The 12,868-nt window shown below is 37.7% G+C and overlaps 1 protein-coding gene across 2 annotated transcripts in view; it reads right to left on the bottom strand.

Annotated features, from left to right (window-relative positions):
- Positions 1–12,868, bottom strand: part of CHID1 (chitinase domain containing 1) — a 118,472-nt gene that overhangs the window by 69,987 nt on the left and 35,617 nt on the right. For both annotated transcript variants that reach the window (XM_059825949.1, XM_059825948.1), the window contains exons 9-10: positions 5,250–5,351; positions 2,680–2,835 (exon numbers count right to left, since the gene is read on the bottom strand). In XM_059825949.1, coding sequence (XP_059681932.1) covers positions 2,680–2,835; positions 5,250–5,351 — 258 coding nt within the window. The remainder of the gene's footprint in view (positions 1–2,679; positions 2,836–5,249; positions 5,352–12,868) is intronic.

Here is a 12,868-nt window from a genome sequence, read left to right as displayed (position 1 = left end):
TGTATAAGCTATACTAATAATCAACTTATGTGCATATTACATTTACATCAAACAACTTAAGAATATACAGTTTGCCACTGAAGCTTACAATTCTCCAGCTCTCTTATTAATGATCAGATTCTGATGAATATGCTTCAACAAGACAGTGTGCACCTTACAGTGTGCCAAGGAGCACTGGCATGCTGGAGACCTGTACATGCAATAAATTTCAGATGCAAAAACCTGAAGAGAAACCTTCAACAAAAAAGTTGATATCCACCATTCTTCACTTAACCGAATAGATTTTGAATTAATTTTAACACCAGTACCTTAGCTTAACATCACTATCATTACAACATAGGGAGGGTGCCTTGAAGGTGCCATGACTCAAACCTTCAATACTTTGTACAGGTCATGACTAACACTGGATTACAGTCACCAAGAAACTGGAAGCTCAAATTCACTAAGGAGCCAAGGTGAGAAAAATAAGTAATCAAGCCATCCACTTCTACACTGGACAAAGCTTCTGAGCAGCCTTTTTATGTAGTATGAAGCAGATACAAAAATGAGAAGGAATAGGATCAGCCTCAGCCATGTGTCTTATTAGAGAACCAAAAAACCTGATGTAGCCGGAGTATTAATAATGGAATAAGAGGGAAGCTTTTCTGGAGGGAGAGGGGAAGAGCATCTCTGAACAAGCTGTGCCCATTCTGGGATTCAATTGGATGTGATAGAGATCGTTTTCAAAGACTCACAGATGCTAGAAACTAGGACTTCTTACAAACAGTCTGTTACCAATTAAGTGGCACAAAGCTTATTTTACACTAATAACCTTTTTTCTGTTTTCTATATGTCAGAAGCTTGGCCTATTTTGAAGCAGGTTTATCTTGAACCTATTACATTACTACACAACGTACACAGCAAATACTAACACATAACTGTGCATGTTCAAAAATGTATTTCTGGAAAAATAAACTTAACCATTGACCGACCTTTAATAGGTAAGGCAGCAAAGTGAAAATTAATGTGTTTTATGTACAAATTCAAAGTCTCTTAAAGACTTTGTCCAGAACCTTGCTTCTGGTAGGTATCTGAAAAATTACAATATCATGGTCTGTCAATGAAGACTATGTCAACAGGACCATTCTCTGTATAAAACATGCTGTCCTGTACTGTGTGCCAGTGCCCTACACACAGGTAAACATAGTCTCTTTCGGTAAGAGTTATATTAATCATACATGACTCTTAGTTAGGATATTTTTGAGATTAATTAAAAAGCAACATGAATTATACTATAATATAGTGCAGAAGAATCTATGAAAAGTAAAAGTGGATGCCATCCTAGCGTGCAGTATGTTTTCAAGTGGAAACTTCATTCCAAATGTTGCAGTTGAGAAAAAAGCAAAATCCTTTTATTCTGCTAGATAGTGCTATAATCCTACCCACAAAAGGAACTGTAAATATTACAGTGAAGCTACATTAATTGTGCTGACCTTGTATAATCAGGCTTGTAAATCAACAACACTTTGACTATTGAGTATTTTTCCTGCCTAACCACTACAACTAATTTTACAGAAGCCATTCTGATATACTCATTATATACCTTTCACTGTAGACAATGGCTTTATTTTCACCACCCTGTAGTCATTTTCTGTTATTCAACCAGATTCAGACACAATTCAGCACTGGGAGAAAACTGTGTCTACAGTATCATACCCTTGCAAACAGCCAAGGTGAAGCAGGAAGACAGCAGAGGCAAGTGCAATAATGAGAAAGCATTTGTGTATCTGAAGGCATGGACATAAAAAAAATTCAGGCCTTTACCTTACACAATCCACCTCAGATAGTATTTCAGTGCCTAACAAGCAATCTGTTACTATGTTGAAATATCCTGGTGTAATGAAGTTAGTAACCTGTGGAAGTGAGAACACTCACCTCTTGTGCTTCAGGTTTGTTTTGACTTGGCTTGGCTGTATTTTATAAATTAATAACAAACTTCTGAAAAAAACTGATTTTCCTGCCAAATTCACACTATTTTTCTTGCTTTTTCTTCTGGCTTGATGTATTATACCCTGACTGTATTTCTACAAAGCTCACTGTTATTATAGGTGGTTATTACCGAAAACTAAACCAACCATTTTCCTCTGAGAATCAATATAAAATTTCAGTCTGGCTTTGGAATACTTCCCTTTATCTTGTTACAGATTTTTGTCTCCAGGTGAGCTTATTGCAGCTTTCTCTACTCAAAATAAACTTGGTGGCATATTGCTGTTTGAAACCAATATCAAATTTCAAAGTAACGGGTAACAACTTCAGGAGCTGAGAGAAACAATCTTTAGGTCAACTGCATGAACCCCCAAAATGATACAGAGCATAAGAGAATACTGCAGAACATTTGAACACAAAGATGGCAAACTGCATGTACAAACATGGATAGAGGAAAGAGGGAAAACTACACAAGTCATTTTTCCATAGAAGTTCTGACAGGATAACTGTGCCATCTATCTGCACTTTCGTACACGGAAGAGAAGTTACAGGTCTTACTCTAACTGGTGAGCTACTATTTCACGTGCAGATTTATCACTTTTGCCATTTCTATGTTACTAATGCATCCATATTTCTAAACAAGAACACTTGTGAATTTCTGAGTTTTGTGAGAATATATCATACACAAGTACTTACTATCCAGAGAAGTCTTACCTGCTACCAAGGATTGGCTCCCCAGAGGCTCCCAGAGCAGAATAGTCCATGCCATAGAAATTCAGCCCTAGAAGTATTTTATTCCTCCATTTTGAATCAGGATCCAGTACTTGAACACATGCTCGTACCCAGGGAAGAGGGGAATTTGGACCAGGTCTGTCAAGTTAGCAAAAAATCAAACAGGTTATCAGAAAAAGTACATATTCATTCTCAGCCTTCTCTTTTTAATTGTAAGGAGCAAACTATGGCACACACAAATCAGTGAAGGTTAACCTACAATCCTATGAAGGTTAAATGCACATTTTTCAGTGGCTTGAAGTACTGATGCACAAAACATGCTTGCCCCTCTCTTGACTTTGTGATTAATTTCTAAGGTGAAGGGACACAGAATTTCTTACAGTGGGTAAGAAAAGGTTTCCACCTAGCCCATTTTCTCTGTCACTGGGCCTGGCACAATGCCCACACGATAATTCAAAACTCTGTATGATTTCAGTTGTTTTCCAACACCATCCTCAATGTTTTTACTGTAAACTGGCACAACATACTGGGATAAAATCCACCATTTGCTTACAGAAAGAACTATAAAATCAGTGGCTGGTAAGCAAGACAGGTTTCAATGACTGTTTAACACTTATTCATGGATCAAACCCTAAATAGACAATTACCTAACAAAAAGCTACATTAAGAAAAAGAGTAGAGCCTTAATACACTGAGTAATTGAATTGTCATACATATAGTATCAGGGCATCATGCTCATTCCATTCCTATCTCATCAGAGAGGAGAGCAGGCTTTATTGCAAACACTCACTAACATGATAAAAGGCACTCACTAACATGATAAAAGGAAAAACATATTTTAGTCTTACAAATATCAACATCTACTCCCTACTAATTATCTGCCTCAAAGCCTTTGGGATATCTGTGCCATTAAAACTCAATGTACTAATACAGTACAGGAACGTTGCTGGAAATTGTATTCATATTTAAAGGCAAAAAATTGTGAGAAAACATATGTATTATCCTGTATTTCATATACTCAGCCCAATCAAAGCAAATTCAAGAGAAAAATGTTTTAATTCTTTTTATCAAATCTCTTCTCAGACTAAAAGTGTTACATCTCGGAAACTCAATTTATTTCAAATACAATGGGTGTGAACTGATGAACGCTTCCCTCCTCAAGTAAAAAAAGATGAGCAGCTCCAAGGCAAGTCTAAGTAACTTAGATCGCCAGTGAAAGCATAAAGATGTGACTACATCATACAAGAACCTGTGATTTTAACATGGCATAAAGCATGGTGCAGCTTCACAACACAGGAAAGATGCAGCTTACAGCACAGTATTTCAAAATACATTCAGGGTTCCAGATGGGTTTGTACAGCCTGTACAAAAGCCCTTAGCACCTCATTTTCACAGATGTCAGATTTATCTAGAGGAAAGCTAAACTGGATACATCTATGCTGCATATTCCAGCAGGAGAGTAACAAAAAAACCTGTTCTAACTTCAGTACACATTACTGCCTATGCTTGTTCTCCCCTAGGTTGCTAGGCTTGAAGATGTCGCTAGATGAAGATCGCTGGGGAGAGATAGGAAGGAGGTATATAAATTCTTTTCAAAAGAGACAGAAGTTCCTTTCTGTTAAACCTATCTAGACATTATCAGAATGCTAATATACTACAGGTGACAAAGGTTTTAGTGATGTAATAAACACAATAATGATGGCATTTCTAAATCTGCCAGTTTACCACAAATATTAACTCTGGACAGCCACCCTGAAGCAAGATACACAGAATCTCCCAGGAATTCCTAAAGCATATCCTTACCTGCAATTTGGAGGTGAAATGAACCATGCTTTTGGAGAACAGTAACATAAAGAGTCTCTGTAGAGTTTAAGGACCTCTCAACTACATTGCTGTTCCACTTTCACACAGTTAAAAATATTAAGTTCCTGAAAATGAATATTCATGTACAAAAGTGGGGTTTTGAGTTATTTTTCAGTCAGATCAGCTCCCTGATCTGGTTTGATGAACTGCTGCATAAGCAGCTGTATCAGTACAAGGGAGGGACTAGTGGAAGAATGGAAAAACATATCCAAGCATGTCCACATTAGCAGTGCTGCCAAAAGGCAGTCTGCTGCCTCAGGATGAAGCAAGTAAGTTGTCAGTTGTGCTTTAAAGCTAATTTTTTTGACAATGACATGTACTAGATTTTTCATGTACCTATTCTGCAGAACTGTGCTAAATAACTAAAACCAAAAGAATCTGGCCTGGAAAAGAATGTATGTCACAGAGCTAGTAAAAGGATAACTTTTTAGCTTGAGCATAAAGCTTTTCACAACATCTGGGTGCCAAATATACTCTGCTATTAAACAATGTCCTGAGTTATAGGCTTGTTCAAAAATCACCTATCCTAATTACTAATCCAAAACTTTAGTATCTGATACAGTTAGAAAACACTATCCACTGTACTAAAAATATGAACTCATACTGTAGATTTAATAGTGACTTAACTGGGAATCAGTTAAGATCAGTTAGGATCAGCAATCCTTTTCTAATATTAGATGGAGTCTTACCGTTGTGGTGTTGAATAGTCGTATGTCATGAGACTGAAGCTGTCTATTGCTGAGGCCAACTGATCAAATTCTTTCTTTGTGAACATTCCCGGCTGGTTAGTCCTTTTAAAACAGAGCAAAACAAAAAGAACAGGAAGAGATAAATTACTACAATAACCTGGGTTATTCTCTCCATCGGGTTTCATACCATTTGATCAGGTAAGAAAAATCTTTCATTTTGAGGTGGCAAAAAAAGGTATTTCAGTACCATTCTTTTAATAAATGTCTAAGAAAAAATATTCAATGCTACTTGTGTTGCCTGTGGGAAGAATCAGACTTCCACAGCATAGTTACCAAATGGGCATTTCCAGCATGGCTACAATAGTGATTATAAGGGCTGTGGACTAATCAAATTGCCTTAGGTAGCAATCAACTGAACTCTAAAAGCTTTTACAAAACCTGTAATTGCTTGGCCTGTCAAACTGTTTGTGACACTTACAAAACTAATTTATCTGAGCCATACCTAAATAAATGGATGGGTGCAGCTGTTGATACAAAAACATAAAGCAAAGGTAATTTTTTAATTAATCTCAAAAAGAACGATAATTTCAGCTTGTGCTGTACTTAAGAAATTTTCTCTCACCAATGAAAACCACTTTAGTTTCTTTTCATTCCCTTCCAAGAAAGTCCTAAAAAGCAGAAGGCCAATACAATGGCCTGCTTTTAGCAAAAGATTATACAAACCTCTTTTCTTTAGGAAAAAACATCTCTATTTCTTTCTTCTTTTGGAGGGGGACAAGAAATCCATTCTATGATCTTCTCTAGACAAAAGTCTAGTTATGCCTTCTGCATACCTTTGTATGAAATATGTAATACAATTCTTACTCCCCCCTTTTTTTTTTTTGCTTATTCTTGATTTACAAAATCTAGCACTGGGTAGGCTTAATCCCATTGCAAAGATGGGACCGAACTAAAAAGGAGAAGTTGCTGCCAGGAGAACCATGTCCTCAGCCAGAGGGCTCTGAAGCACGTTAAGATGGGACAGACAGGTAGAGAAGTAGTGTATTGTCCTAAATAGCCTGTGAGAGCAGGGTTCATAGGGGTACATTATAAAAGAAAAGAAAAAAAAAGCTGGTTTAACAGCTACAAACTCTATGGTGCGACTCTGCCATTCGAGAGGCAGACTTGGAGGATTGTGCAAGATTCCTCTAGAGAGTAGAGGAGAGAGACTGAAGAATCCAGACCTTCCCAGCAATATCAGAAACTGCTACTTGATCTAGAAATTAGCAGGCAACCCCTGTCTAGACAAGGTACACATTAAAACCACTCACGTTCCGTCTTAAATATAAAAACCAAAAAGATGCTCAGTGACAGATGCAAGTAATAAACTGAAAAATCACTTATTTTGACCCTTATCACTTTTGGATCAGTGTGCAAATTCTCTATCCAACAATATGTGCTGAGTGGATCACCAGAGCATAACAGCGTTCATTTATCAGTTTACAAGGACACTTTCTGTTCCATCGCATTAGGAAAGAGGTTAACAGAGTACAGGTTACAAAGTGGGGCAGATTAAATCATTTAACATGCCTGTCATTATAAGGGAGCAAAGCATGAATGATATTTGCAAGTCAGGTCAATGAACCTGACCAAACATACACTAGATTATGTAGCTGTAATTTGTAAGAAGCATAGTGGTGTTCTGGAAGTCTCAAGTTTTCAGAACCAGTGATATACTTGTCATACTAAAGAGAAATCCCATCCCCTTCCTTCCAAGGTTTTAACAAATTAAAACAAATCTCCACTTCTGGAACCTATTGGTGGACCTCAGTTTTTTGGATAGTTATCTGCTTGTCATTTACTGCAACTGCAAACTACAGTTGTTCTACAAGGATAAAGAAAATAAAAGACATCTTTGAAACAATGTCACGGCAACTTGGATGTCTGTAGGCAAAGCAATTCCCCAATGCAAACTCCAGCAAAACACATTTTCAGTAAATTGATTGTGATTACTCATGAAGGGAAATGCATAAAAAGTAATTATAATGTGCATTAAATATTAGGGCAAGTTGGATTGCTTTATAGATTAAACTGGGTAGTACTTTAATGAAATCTGTATATGTAACTTGCCCTCTACATCCATTTTTCATATAGACTGTCAAGGAATAATAAAAAAAAACCCCAACAACCCAGGTTAAAATGGATGTTGCCATCATTTTCTCCAAAGCAAGCTTGTAACTGAACTACTTCCGCTACAAAGGAACGCCATCTGAGGAGCAAGGTCATAAATTTCCAATTTGAACAAACCCAGCAGCAATGAATACGCTTTGTCCATTCATGGAGAGTGTTAGAACACCACCACTCTTCACAGAAAGCAAGCACCACTCACCAGCTCAGCCTGCACCACCAGTCAATTCTGCTCTAGTCGAGCACTTCGGGGAAACCATCCACTGGAGCAAAACCAAGACTATTTGATTCATGCCTTGAGAATTGTTCTGAATCAAGAAAATTGGCACTCAAGGATAAAAACTAAGTATTTTTCAACAACCACTATGCTTCTCATTTGAGGTTTTCCATTCATTCCGATATTTAATAGTAAACTTAACTCAAGGCAGGTATGCTCTGCTGACTACATCATTGAGAAAAACAGCACAGAGAAAGTCAAGAGACTTGGCACAGAATACGCACAGTCCGTGAGAATAAAAGTTTCCAAGCCTAAGCCAAAAGCCTGTCATTCTTCTAAGCCTTGAATACCATTTCCAAAATATTCAGTGAAGTGGCAGAAACTTCATCGTCATTTATCAGCACTGTACAATATGCATACTAAAGACAGCTTGTTACTAAATTGTCAGATGACTAAAACCTTGATGATTTTATCAGCTCACTATCAACATCACAAATGCGAAGGAGCAGAAGTCAGCTGGATGAACATGAATAATAGGAAAAGCAAATGATTCAATATATCTGAAAAGTCTCTTTGCATGGAATTAACCCTGACCTCTGAACTGCTTCATTTGCTTTATCTTTGAGTAAATCATAAGACACAGTTCAAAAATTACATCTCATTTGGAGTCTAACAAATGTACTCGTTAAGAGTGAAGTTGAACACTGAATACAAGTGAAATCTGCTGTTTAAAGAAACCTGCTCCTACTGGCCTATAAATATACTGAAATTATGCAACATGCACTATAATTATGAAACAATTTGGATTCAAGAAGTAAATTTAAGCAGAGAAGGGTATTCTTTTTATGTTAGTTTATAATAAATCCTTTTTATTGCTGTTCTAAGAGCCAGCCACTTCATATGATATTTGCATTTGTATTTTTCTAACTCAATACCTGTAGCAAATGCCATTCAGTTTCCCTAACATTCTGCTCAAATGCACGAGTGTTCTTACGTGCTTCTTCTATCATTGTTCAACATAGTTAACTCTGAAGCTTATTAAATGCTAGCAAAAACCCCAACTATTCAGGTTTGGAAACAGCCATCTAATCTCAGCAAAATTTGCATCTATATGGACTGTAAAAGTTGTTCCATGAGGACAAATTCACCACAGAGATGAAATTTATGGCACTTTAACTGCAGTAAAAACCACTTCTGATACTATATATATAACAGATCATTCATTTCAGCTGAGGTATGGATATAATGTCCATCATGATGTACATAGGACATTATCCCAGGTGCTTGTGCTGGTCAGCAGCAGGCTCAATAGGAGCCAGCTGTGTGCCCTGGCAGCCCAGAGGGCAAACGCCATCCTGGGTGCATCAAACAGCATGACCAGGCAGTCAAAAGAGGGGATTATCCCACTGTATTCAGCGTCGGTGTGGCCCCACCTTGACTACAATGTGCGGTTCTGGGCCCCACAATTGAAGAAGGATGTGAAGGTCCTTGAATGCGTCCAGAGGAGGGCAGCACACTGGTGACAGGGCTGGAAGGCATGTCCTCTGAGGAGGGCTAAGGACTCTGGGCTTGTCTAGTTTGGAGGAAAGGAGGCTGAGGGGTGACCTCATTGCTCTCTACAGCTTCCTGAGGAGGGGACGTGGAGAGGGAGGTGCTGGTCTCCTCTCCCTGGTATCCAGTGACAGGATGCATTGGAATGGCTCAAAGCTGCGTCAGGGGAGGTTTACACTCGACGCTAGGAAGCATTTCTTTACCAAGAGGGAGGTCAAACCCTGGAACAGGCTTCCTAGAGAGGTGGTCAATGCCCCAAGCCTGTCAGTGCTTAAGAGGCATTTTGTCCAAATGCCCTTGACAACATGCTTTACCTTTTGTTCAGCCTTGAGCGATCAGGCAGTTGGACTAGATGATCATTGTGGCTCCATTCCAATGGAAGATACTCTATTCTATCTTTCCTGTCCCTTTGTAGGGAACCACTAAGTTACTGAGAGAAAAAGCACTCTACTTTTTGAGCATAATGTTTAAGACACAGAAATATTTCTAGTAAGTGACACAGCCCTTTTCTTGTACAGAGAACAGCTGTCCCTGAGACACATCAACATTTTTGCTTTAGATCAGCCCATTTCCTTGAGAGGTGATAAAGCTTTCACCACACGCTTTTGGGAGATGAATTTTCTTGGATAAAATACTGCCTTTCCTGCTGAAATCTTGTTTACATGGCCCAGTATTAATTTCTTCCCATTCTTAGCTATGTGAATTTTGACTTCACTAAGAAGCTCCTTTTCTTTGTTGAGAGATTTGCCGTTTCCATTTGTAGGCTCCTGACCCAAATTTCTGCTGGACAACACAGCAAGAGAGGAACAACTAATCCCCTGAGAGCATAGGTCTCATTTGCACATGTTGCCAATAATTTGTCAGTATTTTCCGATGGCATGCTGCTAAATGTGTATACAGAAACTATTAAAGGGACAACATCACAGACTTAGAAGAAGAAATCACCTGTTTTCCTTGGTATTTCTGTACACACAGCGTAGAATTTCACAGTCCCTTTTTACTGTTCTATCCTTTCACATCTAAAATAAATGCAGGGGAGTTTGTTTCACAGCCTATAATGTCTATTACCTGAATCTTCCAAATAGCATATGGTCATATGTATCAAAATTCCCATTAGTGCTTTACTGATAAGTATTTCTATGAGGTTTTGACTCTCTGAAAGACTAGAAAAAATACTTCAACCATGCAAGCCACTTTCATCTACTTTCAAATGAATCTACATTCTCAATTACTTCTTGTCTCACTATGATTACTCTCAAAATGAAATAAGGTAAGTGAAAAAAAAAGGGTCTTGTAACTGACTGCTATTCCCTGCAAGTTCAAACTGCATTCTTGTTTGGTTACCTCACCTTCTCCCTCCCTTATAAAAGAGAAGTTTTCTGTATCCTCATGTCTTTGAATAGCCCTTCGTAATGGAAAACTGATAAATATATACAGGAAACAGAAAATCAATTTCAGAAGTCATCTTCTCAGTAATGACTTAATTTTCTTGTTGTGTATAATTCTCTGTTTTCTCTGTAAAGCAACTGTTTGTAAATCTTCCCTTCTCCCATCTTTCTTCACCATCAGATACTACTGGTTTTCATAGCTCCTTGCAGTTAGCTGCACTAAAGTATAACGCTACTGCATTTTATGAACACAGACCACTGAATTCAGTTAATGCACAATCACTGAATAAAAATTCACCGTTTCTTCCTGCATCCAAATCTGTTCTCCAGCAAATAGGAGAAAGAGCTAAAATCTCTACCCTGTGCATCACACCATTATAGGCATTGATAATGAAGTAGTCAAATGCATAAACAAGTTAAATGTGAAACCATTTTCTTTTCAGGAAAAATCTTCTTGGCAGTTTTGTAACTACCCTATCTCTTTTTAGGTTCTCCAAAACTCTGTAAGGATGACAGCTCACTGAAGTAATTCTCCACTCTCAGTATTTAGAAAACAGTTCTACATGGATACTGGTTTCCGTGGATGTTTTGCGACTAGATTTTCTGGTGTCTTATAGATGCTCCATTTACAATGTCCTCTCAGTGCTGGGTCTTGGGAAAAAAGATGGGTCAGCTTCATCTGTCCAGCTGCCTATTTTCATAAAGCAGCAGGGACCTGACTATTAAAACTCTATGTCTATGTCAATTTTGTTTGAAACTGGTCAAACACTAAGAAAGCTTTTGCCGAGAGACAAAGGATGGAAGAGATAAAGCTTACAGACACCTTCCTCAGAAATAGTGCTAAAAATAGAATTAAGGTCTGTTTGCAATAGTATGGGATGAAGCAGGCAAGTCAACAACAGGACCTTGACACAATACCACCATTCAAAGCCATGAACAGTAATTACAGATCTAATCCTTGCTGTCAAAAAAAAAAAAAAAAAAGAATGTGACCATACTGAATGATTAACCAAAAAAAGAGAGATTCTCAGACAGATGAAAATAGATTTAATACATAGTGGGGGCTGAATTCCATGCCGTTGATTGGAGATTTTAAAAAGCACAGCATGATCTCCATCTCCAACCTTTCTCCTTCAGTGATCACATCCTTGCAGACAACGTATCAAGGCTTTTACAAAGATGCATGTTACTCGTTAAGCATTTCAGAAAATGTGCACGCTTAGTATTCAAATACGTTCACAAGCATTTGTAATACAGCATTCTTTTTCTCCATTTCCTTTCTAAAGACAAAAAGTTGTAACAGCTGAAGAATTGCATGCAATGATATGATCCAAATCTCAGTTAAACCAGAGCTTAAACGCAGTATCTGATTTTGTGGCCTACAAACCCAGATCAATATGACAAATCAGGGACTGTACATTGCAAACCCAAAAATGTTATTCCATTGGACCATAGTGCTGACGTCAGTCCGTTGCGGGAGAAACAAATACCACAAATTCCAAGTTAGTATAAATTTCTTCCTTTTTTTTTTTTTTTTTTTTTTTTTAAATACAGTCTGTATGAAAGTCCCATTCCTCTTAAAGTAGAAATAAAAATCAAACTGAAAGGTAACTCCGTAAAACCAGTGCAATCACCACTATTCACATACACTCTTCCAGTTGTGGCTTTTCATCTGGTTCTACTCTTAGAACAATCTCCCAATTTCACACACTAAAAGTGTTGGGACAGATGAAGGCAGAGACAAAAGCAGGAGGTTCCTTCCCCTCCCAACTAACCCCCATCTTCTTAACATCTCCAAATCACGTTTTGCTCATGTAATATGAAAGGCTATTATTATTATTGTTAATAAGTCAGAGAAACATCATCCCAAGAGATAAAAATTATGAAAGAATGAGCAAATGAAAAAAAAAATGGCATTTTAATGGAAACATGACAATTTAGCAGTTCATTTCTAATGAGTTGGAACAACCTGAACATCCCAAGATAATTACTTTAGCAAGCCTGGGCGAGACATTAGGGAGAACCTTCTAATGGTGCAGGTCGTCTGGGAGCACTGTAATAACATTCATTCATTGGTAGATTTTAAGAGCTTGTTAGATAAACTTCTATCAAAAGGTACGTATAGGGTTTTTTTTTTTGCCTTAGGATAACGTACCTTCCAATACTATTCTCTATTATTCCGAATAGTAGCTTAAATTCAGAAATAAAAACCTGCAACCCTACTTGCGCACTGTCTTTGGTTGCTGCACTAATTTCATCATAGGAATGGTAAAATCCAGATGCCTTCAAAGAGCATA

Source organism: Gavia stellata, chromosome 17, assembly GCF_030936135.1.
Source record: "Gavia stellata isolate bGavSte3 chromosome 17, bGavSte3.hap2, whole genome shotgun sequence".
Taxonomy (NCBI): Eukaryota; Metazoa; Chordata; class Aves; order Gaviiformes; family Gaviidae; genus Gavia; species Gavia stellata.
Note: the sequence above shows the minus strand (reverse complement) of the source record. Positions and strands in the feature narration are given on the sequence as shown.